Below are 16,435 nucleotides of genomic sequence, written 5' to 3'. Positions count from 1 at the left end.
TAGATAGGAAAGTCACAGAGTTGAGAAAAGAGAGGTGCATATTAATTACCAGAAGGTAAAATATTTAGGAAATTTGGCACATGAAAATCCTACTTATCATGAAAGCATACTTTGTATAAATAGTATCAAAGAGAATACATAAGGTGGACAGGGACACTACACTTTATAGAATGTCTGTTCTATGCCAGATGCTTTACATATCTTTTTTTGTTTAATCTTCTAAAAAATACTATGAGGTATTATTGTCTTATTTTTACAGATAAGGAAACTGAGGCTTGAAAATAAAAAGCACTGTTCAAATCATCCTACCTAATAAAAGAGTAGTATGCAAATTAATCATCACTCTGCTCAAGCCACACCCACCAGCCAATCAAAGAGAGTATGCAAATTAACCCAGCCAAGATGGCTGCAGCCACAGAGAGCAGTTGAGAGGCTTGGGTTTGCCTGGCAATAGCGGAAGCCAAGCTTTCCACACACCTTGGCAGACCTAGGCCTCCACTCAAGGATACAAAGTTTCAATTACAGAAGGTAAACAAATCCAAACAGAATGGCTGCAGCCATGGAGCAAACAGGAGGCTTGGCTCCGCTCCAGGCTACAAAATTTCGACTGTAGAAGGTAAATAAATTCCAGATATCAGGGCCTCTGCTTGGGTCTCTAGGGGGCATGGCTGGCCTGCAAACCACCACAGGCCCCTGGCCCAGGCAGCCCCACTCCTCAAGGGAACACCCACCCTGATCCAGGACACCCTTCAGTGCAAACCAGGTGGCCTCCACCCATGCACCAGGCCTCTATCCTATCTAATAAAAGAGTAATATGCCGATTGATCATCACTCCAATGCAGAAGATGGCTGCCCCCATGAAGTCAAAGATCCTGCCCCTATGTGGACACAAGATGGCCACCACAAGATGGCCAGCAGGGGAAGGCAGTTGGGAGGCACCAGTCTTGCAAGAGAGGGCAGTTGGAAGCAATCAACCCAGTAGGGGAGGGCAGTTAGGGGTGACCAAGCTGGCAGAGGAGGGAAGTTGGAGGCAAATGGGGTGGCAGGGGAGCAGTTAGACATCAATCAGGCTGGCATGGGAGTGGCTAGGGTGATCAGGCTGGCAGGCAGAAGTGGTTGGGGCAATCAGGAAGGCAGACAGGCAAGCAGTTGGGAGCCAGCAGTCCTGGATTGAGAGGCTTCCCTTTGGCACCTGGGACCCCGGCTTCCCTCTGGGACGTGGGCTTCCCTCGCAGCCCCAGCTTTGTCTAGAAGGTCGTCCAGACGTCTGATTTAATTAGCATATTATGCTTTTATTATTACAGATTTTATTTTTTTTAAATCAATCTTTATTGTTCATATTATTACAAAGGTTCCTCATTTCTTCCCCCCTCCACCAGGTTCCCACCCCACCCTCTGCCCTTTCCCCACCCCCATTGTCCTCATCCATAGGTGCACAGTTTATGTTCAGTCTCTTCCCGCATCCTCCACTCCCCTTTTCCCCGAGATATAAATTTTATTTTATTGTTAATCCTCACCCACGGATAGTTTTTCCGCTATTTAGAGAGAGCGGAAAGGAAGGAGGGATGGTGGTGAAAGAGAAGTGAGATGGGGAGAGCGAAATATCAATGTGAGAGAGACATCATTTATTGGTTGCTCCTCTCTCCCCTTACATGCACCTGGGTGGGGATTGAACCTGCAACCTAGGCACATGCCCTTGACTAAGAATCAAACCCAAGACCCTTTGGTCCACAGGTTGATGCTCCAACCACTGAACCATGCTGGCCAGGGTGGTAGGCCACATTTTAAACCACTGATCAATACTTAGGCTTGCTAGTGGAATCATAGTGGCTATAAGTAGTAATATTAGCTGAAACCAAAGAATGGTTCAAACAGTATTTTCATGCCAATATTGACTGGATTAATGACAGCTGCAGTTGTGACTATGCTCTGTGCACTACATGACTATTTATTTATAGTCAGGGCACTGACCTCTTCCCTTAGATTGCCAAGTTAAAAAAAAAATGACAACCGCTACTATACAATAGCTGTTTGGTGTTAATGAATCAAATTATACCTATTTTTTGGTCAGATTGGAAAAATACATTTTTTGGTGTGCTGTTGAATTTTAGTAATCGATTTATGTGTGCCACAAGATGAAAAAAGGTTGAAAATCACTGTCATAAGGAGTCTCTATAATCAACTGCTTTTCTCCAGTCCATGATGCAGCCAAGTACTTAGCTTATTTAAATGTTCAGGTTCCTAACAATAACTTTTCAATGGCTCTCCATTGCCCTGTGAATAATTTCCACAGGTCTTAAACAAAATTGGATTTATTGGGGTGACATTGATTGTTTAGGCTTTCTTTTGGATTCTATCTGCCTACATCTCTAGCTTCATCCTTAGATGGAGACACCTTTCTCACATGTCTCAGTACATGCGATGGCTTGCTACTTCTTCTGTGCTCTTTCTTCTGCTGGATCACTGCTGCACTCCTCTGGCTCTTCCTTATCTTTTGGGTCTAAATTTACCTATCATTTTCTTAGGGAGACTTTTTCTAAACTTGTTCAATGTTGGCTTTCCTTTTTATCCAAAACCATAGAGCCCTGACTTTCTCATTGTATTAATTATTTAACATCTTTTTTCCCCCTTGCTGAATTACAAGGTCCATGGAAAACAAGGTCCATGGAATCTTTGCTGTTTTATTCTCAGGGTTACTTCAATACCTGGCATACATTAGGTACTCAGTAATTTTATGTTTTGAAGAATGAATGAGCTGCATACATATGAATTCCTGCATTTTCCCCGTCCCATCCTCAGGGAAAAATTACTCATCTTGCTTTTATAAAGATGTGATGAAACTTTTGGCACACATCTGTTAGCATGGACTCACTTCATAGTAAAAAATTACATTAGACAAACCAGAATTGGGCACTAGATTTTTAAAGGAACTTTAAGAAATTCAGAAACTAGGATATTTATTTTTATAATACCTATTTTATTTCCACCTCAGAAGTGGCCCTTGTCCCTCACTGGGATGTACAATATCTACATATGGTTATTTTTATATGACTCTAATGTGATTTATTTTTAGATTTTTCATGAAACTTTGCCTTCTCTCTCCCCTGGTTATTATCTTCAATAAATTAATAGGAATAAGTATCATAATGTTTTAAGAATCAGTAAATAAAAACATTATATACCATTTTTCTGCTTAATCTCATCTAACTGGTATAAGAACAATACTAAATTAGCCAAATGTAATTGTTGCTGAGATAAACATCTGATTTTGAGAGTTTATTTAAGATTCATAAAAAGTTTTTTGATCTAATGGCTACTCTTTTCATGGCTCTATTCAGATTACATCATCACACCTGATTCCTGAGATATTCCTATATTTGACGATATTGATGAAATCTGTTCTTATAGGTCTGTCATTGAGATACCCAGAACTACCAACTGCCAGTTGTTCATAGAATCTATTACAGCTCTATTTTCTATGTGTTTGATAGTTCACACTCAAGTCAAGGAAGTATTCCTTTTGCTGTATAGTTCCATTAACTTTCAGTAATAGCTACCTCTCCTAAAGCACCTAGTGAGTTCTTTGATAGCAATAAATCTCACAGATTATTTACTTCAGTTATAGTTCAGAAAGACTTATGTGAGCATCATGTGGCTTTTAATTTCCATATCTGAGCTTTGGTGTTCTGATGGTCTGAATGTCTGAAATAATTGGTCACTTGATTACTAAGTGTAGTAGTATAAATCTGAAGCAGCTTTACTAATTAGTTTATTAAAGTGTGTCCTCACTTGATGACTAGATAATAAAGCCAAGAGAAACATCCTGACTGTTTGTGGAAGTTTGTTATATTTTTGCTTTTAATTCATGAAGCCATTTGTTTTTATAACCAAACAGCCCTCAGAATTATGGACATTTCTGACATGTAGTGCTTTCTTCCTTTGTTTTAGATTATATGATGATCAATTTCCCTCTGTAGATAGCTCATTATTCTGACCTCATGATTAAATTAGGATACCTGAATACTAACCTCGGTTTTCGGAATGTTTCTGCTCTGTAGTGTTAATTGTCTGAGCACACTATTGCTCTGATTGTTTTTAAATCTCATTGAGATAGACTCCAGGTTGTTAATGTAAATTTTTTATAGTTTTGGCTGAATTTCTTACAAGAGCTCTTGATCTTGACAACTGAGATCAGATGGCTGATCTCTCTTAATGGCACTTATATTTAAATTTTGTAGGCTGGAAGGCAAAACTACTTGGAACTGGTCTGTTTAATGCATGATGGCTTTAAATGCAGACTTTAAAAAATGGGCCACCTTGTAAAAATAAAATCTTAGTCTCTAGAGTTCACTCCCTTTCTTGGTTTAAACCAGTCCAAGTTTTTAACTCTGTTTTTTCTTTTTCTTTTAACTCTCCATAGGGCCTGGTAATTTGCGGTAGAGGGAACTAATATGAACTTCACATTTTCATTTCAATTTAAATTCCAAGATTCTTTGATTCTCTGGAGCCAAAGTTTTTCAAGGGTTTTCATGAGGAGGTTATGACTGGAGGGGAAGAGTACTGCCTCTTGGTCTTGAGTGACGACCCTGCCCTCTGCCCCTCGCTCAGAACTCAAAGCATTGTTGAATGGCACTAAAATGAGCCGAGTCCAGGACTTCAGCCAGATGGTCAATATAGGGCTTTTAAAGGAAGGGAAATGTTAAAAGAGTAATCTCAGAGGAACTCTCTTATGTTAAAGAACAGAGAAAATGAAGTCTTTCTGAAGCTAAGTGTAAATTATACCACCTTCTTTGGGAGCAAAAGCTGCTAAATGTAACAGAAGAAAATGACAGTGTAGGAAATCAAAGTTCAGGAACAAACTTCAATGTGGTTTTCTAAGGCTTACTCCCCTCTAAGGATCCATTGCCTCCTTTCCTCCCCCTTCTCCCAAGTTTGTTTGAAAGGGATTTTGATGGGTAATGGCAAAGGAAGGCAACTTTAGACGGAGTGTAAGTTTAGGGCATAAGATGCCCTTTGTACAGGAATTATCTTAGACATGCTTTTGAAAACATACTCTTTTTTTTAGCCTTATTAAGAAAATAATCAAAGGTATGATTTTTAAATCTTTGCGTTTAGTCTGCTTTTAGTAAAAATAAGGTATAATAAGGTATAGGTACCAAAATAAGCAAACTTCTTTTTCCCCTTCTTGGTTTCTGCTTATAAGATTTACAGGTATTTAAAATAAACCCATGAGAAACAGAAATACTGCCCTGGGATTGGCTAAATATTCAGAGCAATTACCTCTGATCTCCAAAATCCAACTGAGCTTGACTTTTGGAAATAAATTTGGCTAAGACTTCTTCCTCATTTGGTTGTATAAAGGTGTACATGAAATGATACTGACCTCTGCCAGAAACCCCAGGAATCTTATTCAGTGATGTACTTGTAACGGTCATGAAAGAATTAAAATAACACAGATGTGGATTAATGTGAAAAAGTAGGCAAAATACAAAATTCTCTTTGTGTGGTTTCAATGTGGCAGATCCTTTAAAATACTTTGGTGTACCACAATAATTAAAGTGTTTAAGAACATTAAGTTAAGATACCTAGAAAATAAAGCCCACAGTTGAGTAACAGAATGAACTATGTTTTGTTTTTTTAAATATTGGAATTAAAGTGGGTTGCCATGGTGAAAATAGGTTGAAATATTTAACAGTAACTGTTTTGTGCAGCCCTAGAGATCAAAAACAGCAATGTAAATAGGCAGATCTTTAAAGAATCGTTCTCACAGACATGTTTTATGTAAATGATTGCTAGAAAGGAAATACATTTTCTTCAGTGCTGTGCAGAGAAATTTTAATTGACTTGGTTTGGGCAGTGAGAATCTACAACTTAGCATTAATAACTCAAATATAAAAATATTTGCTCATTGCACTGGATTATGACTGTGTTCAAGAAACACTATTTTCAAACACTAATTAATCATTTTAAATAAACTTTTTTTACACATTTATGGCATTACCGAGTATGACTGTTTATTACATTTTACCTATAAAAAGTTGAAACTGTTTTATATACTTTTTATGGAAACAGTGCACAGTCATAAATTAAAAGATGCAACTGTTTTGGATATTTTACTGGTGGTCCTGTGTTTTCCTGCCAGCAGTGCAGCTGTTTCAAGTTTCTCAGGATAACATATAAAAAGCTGTATGTACACTGCAGGTTTATGCTTGAATTGCCAAGCTAGAGATGGTATGACTCAACTTTCCCAGAAGCAAGTTGTACCAAAATGTGATGAATCAAAACAGCTAGTTGCATAGTGGTTTGCGTTACCACGATGAAAACCAGTTCTCATTTATGATAGTTGGCTTGTGAAAGTTGACAGACATTCCTCTGTGGTACTTGAATTTTGCCGTGAGTGAACAGCCATTGAGCCAAGACTATGCTTTTCTTTTGAGAGCCTGAGGAAAGGATAAAGTCTGATACATTATCTAGAGTAATGATAAAAAAAATTAGCTGGAAACATATAACAGGAATGAAACATTGCATTTCCAAGATACTTGTAAAAACTATTATTCACTTATTACTTGTGTGATAGTTATTTAGTTCCCAGTGATTTTATGCTTTGCCAGGTTGATTTTTAGATTTTCTAAGGTGATTTAACACTTACCTCATTTCTCATGCATGAGTCTTGACAGTTTCCCATTTTATTGTGTTCTGGGAGTTAATAAACAGATATTTTTATTACTGTGCAGTAGATTTGGTGAATTCTTATTTAAATTCTGTGGGACCTAAAGTTCTATCAAGAGTTTGAAAATGACTATTTAATAACAGTAGTTTCCAAAGTGGGATGCATTCCACTGGGATATGTAAGATAGGATATAGGGAGGAATTATTGGAACTTTTATTAAGTATCTTTATCTCATCCTTTAATTAGTTATAGTATATATTTTATAATATACTTATTACATTAGTATAATTATGTATTATATACTACTAGATGTATATAATTTATAAGTATATACATTTTGAAGATGCATGGTCAAGTATTTTTTACTGCTATAAACATCAAAAAAGTTTGGAGGTCATTATTCAATAAATATTAATTTCTCTCTTCCTTCCCCTTTCCCCTTTTCCCCTTGGCAGAGAAGCAAAGAATTGAGTTAACACCTTGACTTGTGGCAATGTGAATAAATTACAGCCAATTCCAGGAGCTTACACCGTGTCTTACTCTGACCACTTTTTCTATTTGGCCTCTTATATCGCCATATATTTTTTTAATCACACAAGCTTATTAAACATGGATACAAATGAAAAACAGACTTGTTATTATGTTAGAAATCATAAGTTGCTCATGCATCAAAACTTTGACACACAGGAAGTTTGAAGGAATGAGTAGAAAAGTTTCCAAGTTATTAAAATGTTCTGGTGCCTGATTTATTCATTTGCCCTACCCGTAATTCTAAGGTGGGTGAAGCTCCTCTACTTCCTGAGGCCTGAGTAACAATGTGGTTTCTTAAACTAGGCATTAACACAAATCTGGAAATATTTGTTTTCCAACAGCGCTGGTAGTCATGCTAACAAGTTGCCCTTCTTTGGATAGGATTCTCCAATTTTCTTAGGCCTATTTATCTGTCTTTATCATGGTAGGAAGTTTGAATTGCTAAATAATTACGTGTGATTGAAGAAAAATAGTGTCTTTTACACTGTCTTTTGAGATCAGTTCAAAAGATTCTTCTGTATTTACCAATGGGGACATTCTTTTGAACTCAGGTTCAGTCTCAGAGATTCCTTTACATGAAATTTTTTTAAGGTTTCCTTTCCTCTAAAGAAGGAGACAATATATAATTTTGAAACTACTAGTAGGTTCTCTTCCTTCTCTCAGTTGTTTATGTATTGGTTTCAGAACATACAGGGTTGGCAAAAGTAGGTTTACAGTTGTGAGTACACAAAACAGAGTTTATTCTTGTATTATTATTATTAACTATTGTGTTATTTATTTGTATTATAACTAGAATTAAACTTACTTTTGCCCACCCCTGTAAATACTGAATAGATAAGCTTTCCCCATCTATAATTCCTTAATAACAGGAATAGAGTTCTATGTGCAGATGCCTGTAGCACAACAATCTTCCAAGGTCGTTCTCTATTCTGATATCCTTTTGACAGTGACTACAACTTTTTATTCATGTATGTACACTTACTCTTCCCTTACAATTTTATTTTAATGTAATCGGTTTGGGCAATTTTAATTATAGGAAGGATAGAAAATAGAGATCAAAGCCCAAAACTTGGAAGGTTTAAAAAAAAAAGTAATGAATGATTAAGGATTAGATTAGTTGCATGGGGACTTAAGTGTTATGTAATAGATAGTAGTAAAACTTACTAAGACAGTGACAGGCAGTGGGTCCATTTTCATCCAAGCAGTTCCCACAAATCACCTCTAAGAATGCTTTCAAATCAATTTGAACAAAAGTAACCTTTAAAAAAAAAAAAAAAGAAAACAAAAGTATAAATTATCATAGGGTAGTAGGCAATTATCACACTATTATAAAGCAAATGAAAGAATGAAGAAAAACAGTATGGTGAGCAGAACTCAGCAGAGTGTTCATAAAAGAAGACTTAAATAAATGTATCTTCACCCAAATAAACATAATCAGTCAAACCAAAGATCCTTGGTTTTGTAATGGAGATAGAAACAAGCTTTAATTGTCCCAAGCTCTGTGCTTTAGGGGTTCATCATTATAAATAAATCCTCTATAAATTAAATATAGGTCTGCCTATATTTATATTTGGCAATATAAATATTGCCAAAAATGATGCCACAAATGGTGCGACCCATTTTCCTGGACTGGTTGGTTCCTTTGAGCAGCTATGGGCTCTTTCAGGGCTGCAAGAAGAAAGAAAGCACTGCGGGTTGGGGCTGGCCCCTGGGCCAGGGCTGCCGTGTGCAGTGCTCAACTGGGCTGCATGGTAGCTGAAGCTAAAGTAGCCTTCAAAATATTTCAAACGAATGAAGAACTTAAGATAGCCATAAGATGCTTTGAAATTCTCAACTTCCGGAAAGCCAGAAACAGCTTTTACAAGAAGCTGAAGAATGGAAAAAATGAGTGAACATAATAAACAAAAAATAACATTGAAGACTCCAAAGTATATGCAAAACAAATTCTATGTGATAATGAAAATCAGTTCAAGTCTCTGATGGAATGAATGCTTACAGCAAGAGTGGGCTGCTGTGCTAGGAGAAGACTTACGGGATAATTTGGAATTGGAAATGAAGAGTGATTCATAAAATGGTGCATTCTTAGATAACCAACTAAAAGGAGCTTTTTAGAAGCTGATTCATCCTGCTAAGCTAAAGGCTTCTTTAAAAACTCTTGAAGGAGAAAGAAACCAAATATACCCTCAATTAACTGAAGTAGATAAAACAAAGGAAAAGCTTATAGAGTGTACTGAAAATCTCCAGAATGAAGAAGCATCTTTACGGTCAGAAAATGAACAGCTTGAAAATGAGACTCAAAGGCTTCAGCACAAACTTAAAGTAATGGCTAAACTGTATCAAATAAGTGTAATCATACTTCTTAGGAAAGTAACAGAATAAAATTACCTATTAGAGAAAAAGGAAAAATTTTCTAAAGCAGGTGGAAAAGATCAGCATTGTAGCTGAAGCGTTGGAGACGTATAGAAAACGAGCCAAAGATCTTGAAAACTGGAGAAAACCATTCATTCTTACCAAGGGCAGATTATTCCCCCCGAGAGGAAAGCACATGATAATTGGTTGGCAGCTCAGACTGCTGAAAGAAATTTCATTGATTTAAGGAAAGAATATTCCTCCCTCAGACAAAAATTAACTGAGACTTATATTGAACTTTTAGAAAAAGATCTTTATGCACTTGATGTTCCAAATACTGTACAGCATTTGGCAGAGAGCATTCCCCATATGGTCCCTCACCGTGGGGTTGACCTTCATCTGAAAGGAGAGCTTTTCTCTCATCAGATGTACATTTCAAATCTGAATTCCTCTTTAAAATTTGAATCTGCTTGTCAACATAGGAAATGTCCAAACCTGTAAGAATTTTTATGAGTTTATTTGAGCCAAACTGACAATTGCTGGGAAGCAAAAATCTCAAGTGATTGAGAAAATGCTCCAGAGAATAATAGCAGTTTTGCACCTTATTTTATACACTACAATCAGAGAAGGAGTTAAGCCTAAAGGGAATTACATAAAATCCATTGGTGGTACATTAGGGAAGGCAGGGCGGGGGGAGATGGAGGGGGGAAGCAAAGCCAGTGATATCTCGGATTGGATAAAAATGACTCAAAATAAACACAGACTTCTTTTACATTGGTGGGTATAAGATAGTTAAGAGTTGACAATTAACAGGATAACAATAACAATGAGGGGGTCTTGTGATCTCTGCTCTGAGCTCTGATGGGAAATTGTGCTCCTAGGAATTTGGAAAAAAGGAAATTACCCTGAGAGAGAAACCAAGATGGTGGCATAGATAAACACCTAACTGCAGCCTCACACAACAGTTTCAAAAAATACAACTAAAATATAAAGTGGACATCATCCAGAACTACAGGAAAGTTGACTGACTGGAAATTCTACAACTAGAAGGAAAGAGAAAACCAGAAGGAAAATCAGAGGAGCTGTAAAAGCCAAAGGTACGGAGACATGGTGCGCACGTGCGGAGAAGACAGAGCCGGAGAGGAGGGGCAGCCGAGTGCCTGGTTGGCGTTCCCTAGTGGGAAGGAGATAAAAGCTCTGGACTGTGCTGAGCCCCAGTTCCAACTGCACTGAATCCCAGTTCTGGGCGAGATCATGGGGACCCAGGCTCATACAGAGGGATTCTAAGCTGTAAGGCGGAAACTCAGGGAAGCGGCAAAAAGCAGAGCCCCGGAGGTGTGCACATTGTGAGCAGAGGACGGGCTGTTGACTGTGCCGCTGGATTGCCCTAGCGGGAAGGAGACAAAAGCTCCAAACTGTGCTGAGCCCCAGTTCCAATTGCACTGAACCCCAATTCTAGACCAGACCCTGGGGACCCAAGCTCATATGGAGGGAATCTGGGCTGTAAGGTGGAAACTCAGAGGAACGGTGAAAGACAGAGCCCCAAAGTCACGCACATTGCGTACAGAGGACTGACTGTTGACTGTGCTGCTGGATTGCCCCTAGCGGGAAGGAGACAAAAGCTCCGGACTGCACTGAACCCCACTTCCAACTGCATTGAACCCCAGTTCCGGGCTCATTGGGGGAGAGACTAGACTGTCTGGTAGTGGGCGAAACTCGAGGGCACCTTTCTCTCATAGGTGCTTGCAGTGAGAACCAAACGACACTGAGGAACACTTAGACTCAGGAACCTCATAGGGCGGGGCTGACAGAAAGCCAAAGCTGTAGGTTCCACCCTGAAACTCCTCCCCATCCAAGCTGAGCACAGAGGCTTTTGAATAAGGCTGTCTCCCTGCATAGACACAGCTGATCCTCACAGCCAATTGGCCTGGAGGTCAATTCTTCCCAGTGATACCAACAACAATCAAGACTTAACTACAACAAGGCTGTACACACAGCCCACAAAAGGGGGCACCAAGAGTGTCCACCTCAGGTAACTGGGAGACTGACCCACTGAACCATATAGGACACCTTAGCACACAAAGCCACCCTACCAACTCAGGGAAGCAGCAAAAATGCTGAGACAAGGAAACAGATCACAAACGAAAGAAATGGAAGACAAAAAGCGACTGCATATAGAGTTCAAAATCACGCTTATAAGGTTTTTCAAGAATTTCCTAGAAAAGGCCACTAAAATAAATGAGGCCTATGAGGTTATGAAAAGGGATCTACTACCGTGTTTCCCCGAAAATAAGACATCCTCCAAAAAAAAAGACCTACTTACAGGTTTTCTTCTGAGTGAAATATAAGGCTTCCCTCAAAAATAAGGCCCCCCCAGGCTCTATCTCAGAATGAAAATTAATTTATCGTAAACTGGTCGGTAGGGCTGCCCCGCTGGCGTCTAGCAACCAGTGACGTTACGTGGAGTCCTGACGTCACTGCTGTGTGGAGGCAGAGCGGACAGTTGCATTGCAAATGCACTGGAGCAGGCTACCTTGACAAGAAGTACTCATTTAAAGACAGTGCTATTATTTAACATGAGAGATTTGGTCCACTGATTCTGAAAGAAATGGAATCACAAGAAATTCACCAGGAAATTTAGGAATTGGATTGTTATGGTGATGTTCCAGAAGATGATGACATGATTGTCATTGAATAAATGAGTAAATTCTTGATACTGTAGGATTCACAGTTTGTCTGGTTTGTGTTGACAACTACCATACTACCGTACTGTATACAGGTAATAAATTTCCTTTATTTTCATTTAACAATGAATGTGTACCGTATTCTTCTTCATGGAAAAATAAGACATCCCCTGAAAATAAGACCTAGCGCATCTTTGGGAGCAAAAATTAATATAAGACACTGTCTTTTTTTTATTTTATTGATTTTTTACAGAGAGGAAGGGAGAGAGCTAGAGAGCTAGAAACGTCGACGAGAGAGAAATATCGACCAGCTGCCTCCTGCACACCCCCCACCAGGGATGTGCCCGCAACCAAGGTACATGCCCTTGACCGGAATTGAACCCTGGACCTTTCAGTCTGCAGGCCAATGCTCTATCACTGAGCCAAACCGGTTTTGGCAATATAAGACACAGGGTAGAAATAAAGACTACATTGTCTGAAATAAAAAATATTATACAGAGTCCTAAAAACAGAATGGAAGATCGCAAGAATCAAGTCAAAGATTTGGAGCACAAAGAGCTAGAGGACACTCCTCTGCAGAAGCAAGAAGACAAGAGAATCCAGAAAGTTGAAGATAGTGTAAGAAACCTCTGGGACAACTTCAAGCGAACCAACATCAGAATTATGGGGGTCCCAGAAGAAGAGAGAGAGCAAGATACCGAAAACATATTGAAAGAAATAGTGAAAGAAAACTTCCCCCACCTGGTGAAAGAAATAGACTTACAAGTCCAAGAAGTGCACAGAACCCCAAACAAAAGGAATCCAAAGAGGACCACACCAAGACATATCACAGTTAAAATTCCAAGAGCAAAAGACAAAGAGAATATAAAAGCAGCAAGAGAAAAGCAGGTAGTTACCTATAAAGGAGCACCCATACGATTGTCAGCTGATTTCTCAACAGAAACCATGCAGGCCAGACGGGAATGGCAAGAAATATTCAAGGTGATGAATAACAAGAACCTACAGCCAAAAATAATCTACCCAGCAAAACTATCACTCAGAATCCAAGAGCCTCACTAATAATAATAATAAAAAAGCTAAAGGAGTTCATCATCGCCAAACCAGAATCATATGAATTGCTGAAGGGGGTTCTTTAGGAAGAGGAAGAAAATAGAGATAAAATTATGAACAACCAATATGTAACTATCAACAAGTGAATCTAAAAACCAAGGGAATTAAAAAACCTGATGAACAATATTAACTGTTGAATATAATAGAATCAGAGGTATGGAAGGGGAGTGGACTGACGATTCTTGGGGAAAAGAGGAGTGGAGGGTGCGGGAAGAGACTGAACATAAACTGCACCTATGGATGAGGACAATGGGGGGTGGGGAAAGGGCAGAGGGTGGGTGGTAACCTGGTGAAGGGAGAAAAAAATGAGGAACTTTTGTAATAATATGAACAATAAAGATTTATTTTTTTTTAAAAAAAAGGAAATTACCCTGACATTTCCGTCTTACCTAATAATAGAGAAACATGTAAATTGACTGCACCTCTGTTACGCCCACAGCCAACTGAATGCAAATTAACCCAACAAAGATGGCAGTTAATTTGCATACATACCTGGGTCTTGGGAATCTCCTCAGCACTCAGGTCACTCCCAGCCATCCATCAGAGGGGCGGGAGACTGGGGGAGGGGAGGCCCTTCCAAAGCCTAAAGGCTTTATGCTTGGGAAGGGGCCCAGCCTGAGATCGGAGGGGCCCCCTGCCCAAGCCTAAAGCCTAAAGCCTGGGCAGCCCGAGCCCGTGATGGGAGGGGTGGGGGCTGAGCCTAGGATCGGAGGGAAGGGGAAAAAATAAATGGAAACATATCCTCAGGTGAGGATAAAAAGAAAAATAAAGAAATGTCATATCCTATGAAAGACACAACTTAGTGTGTCTTTCATAGGATATGAAAAGAAAGTTGTCATTTTTTCATGGTGAAGGGACTGGAGTCCGTATTGATGAAAATACCTTGTGGCTACAGTGACTGGCGTGGCTGCAGCAGTGGAGTGATGGGGCTGGTGCCTTCCCCTGATCAGCCCGGTCACCTCCTGCAAAGGGAGGCCAGACTTTGGCTTAGGTCCGCTCCCAACAGGGAGCAGTCCTAAGCCTTCAAAAGACATCTCCTGAGGGCTCCCAGTATGTGAGAGGGGGCAGGCTGTGCCAAGGGACCCCTCCCCAGTGCATGAAATTTGTGCATGGGGCCCCTAATCTATATATATATATATATATATATATATATATATATATATATATATATATACACACACACACACACACACACACACATATATATATATATATATATATATATATATATAACTGTAATATGCAAATTGACCAGGCAGTGGGACGAACAGTCACTATAACGTGCACTGACCACCAGGGGGAAAACACTCAATGCAGGAGCTGTCCCCAGCCCTGATCACATCTTGCTGGCCAAACTCTCGGTCCTTCCCCCTGGTCAGCAGGCCCCGATCGCCTGATGGGGAATGGGAACTGGGGGTGGGTGGTAGCAGACGTGGGCGACGCCAGGCCAAGGTGGGTGCGAGCAAATGGGACCCCAACTGGTCACCCCACAAATGGAAGGCCACCGGCAGTGTCGGCAGTGGGGGGCAGGGCCAGCTGCCAGCAGCCACATAAGATGGGCCCTGATTGCAGGCCAGGCCTAGAGACCCTACCTGTGCACGGATTTCATGCACCAAGCCTCTAGTGTTATCATAAATGCAAAAGGTTTAGGCAAGGTAAAGATTGACCTTTGTCAAGGAAGATACCTGCCTAGGACAGGACTACACACCATGCCTTGCTTTTAGTTATGAAATTCTAATTTCAGACTATCCTGTGTGGTTACTTTAGATATCTGAGTTTGTGAGGCCTGCCATGCAGTCCTCCCTGAACTTGTTAGGTTTAGTATGTGACCCCTTTTTCATCCACAGCTTTACCATTGCTTTTTAAAATGTTTCCAATTGTATGTGCTTTCTATTTCAATGCTACATTTTTGTTTTGTTTTAGGTATTTAAACCACGTCAGAGCTGCCTCTCCACAGGACCTTGCTGGAGGCTATACTTCTTCTCTCGCTTGTCACAGAGCACTACAGGATGCATTCAGTGGGCTTTTCTGGCAGGCCAGTTAATCTTTATTCCTCCTTTATAAGATTTGGACCTGGGAGCAGAGCTAGGGAGCTGACTAAAGTAACGCAGACTTGTAAAATTGTAGCTATATGCAGTTGCACAACAACAGTACCAGCATAGCAGCTGTGCTAAAGTATTTATAAAGACAACATTGCAGAACTAAGCTGAGCCATATAGTGCATACATATTTGTGGGAAAAGATTTTTTTACTTGTATTTTTTGAGAGGGATTGAAACCTCATCTGATGAAAGATATGAATAATTTACCTATGTATATTTGAAATTGACAGACTTGTAAAATCTTTTTGAAAATAAAGCTAGACTTTATGCTAAGTTTTGTGGTTTTTCTCTTATTACAGTGTTTTACTTGAACACTTTATAAAATGCCATTTGAATACAACATTTAGTGTTAATATCCAAGTCTATTATTTCTCCTCATAAAATGTTCCTTATTTTCCCAGTGTCTTTTTAATGCTAGTCCAGACAAGTGGATATATTTCCTTCTACCAAAAAGTTATGGCAAGTAAAACCTGACCTGTGATAAAGTAACTGTTTTAATATTAAGGACTCAGTGCCTGTTTGGAGCAGTGGAAAGTGAGACAAACCTTGATCAAGGTGTTACAGTTCCCAGCTGTGAGCCATACTTAGGATAAACTACAGGAGAGTATTAACCTGCTTTAATGACAAATTCAAAGAAGTAAGTCAATAAAACTTAATACTTAAATGGCACCTTTCACCTCCAAAGTTAACTCATTTTATGATGAAACTTTGGAGACTGACTGGAATGGATACATTTTAAATGAAATTTCCTTATGAGACTCTGCTGTAGTTTCTGTTGACATTTCAAAGATTTTTAGTATACCCAGGATTTTGCTTAAAAAGTTTGGATGTGGATAGGATGGATATTTGTTGGATCTCAACCATTTATGATTATTGTATCGACCACTGGGTATGGGACATAGTTTCTCAAGCAAATTAAGGGATTTCCTATCAAATCCCCAAAATAGCAGATATTAATTTTATGAGTGGAAAGTTGTGTGAAATATCCTT

The 16,435-nt window shown here is 39.3% G+C and overlaps 1 protein-coding gene across 1 annotated transcript in view; it reads left to right on the top strand.

The window, feature by feature from the left end:
- The window catches only part of MNAT1 (MNAT1 component of CDK activating kinase), a 150,799-nt gene extending 135,081 nt beyond the window's left edge, over nucleotides 1-15,718 (top strand). The window contains exon 8 of the mRNA XM_084883279.1: nucleotides 15,268-15,718. Within this exon, the coding sequence (XP_084739405.1) occupies nucleotides 15,268-15,388 (121 nt within the window). The 3' untranslated portion in view covers nucleotides 15,389-15,718. The remainder of the gene's footprint in view (nucleotides 1-15,267) is intronic.
- The last annotated feature ends 717 nt before the right edge of the window (nucleotides 15,719-16,435 follow it).

The sequence above is a fragment of the Pipistrellus hanaki genome, assembly GCF_964339955.1.
Source record: "Pipistrellus hanaki genome assembly, chromosome: 1".
Taxonomy (NCBI): Eukaryota; Metazoa; Chordata; class Mammalia; order Chiroptera; family Vespertilionidae; genus Pipistrellus; species Pipistrellus hanaki.
The sequence above is the reverse complement of the archived record's forward strand: the minus strand, read 5'-3'. Positions and strand labels throughout refer to the sequence as shown.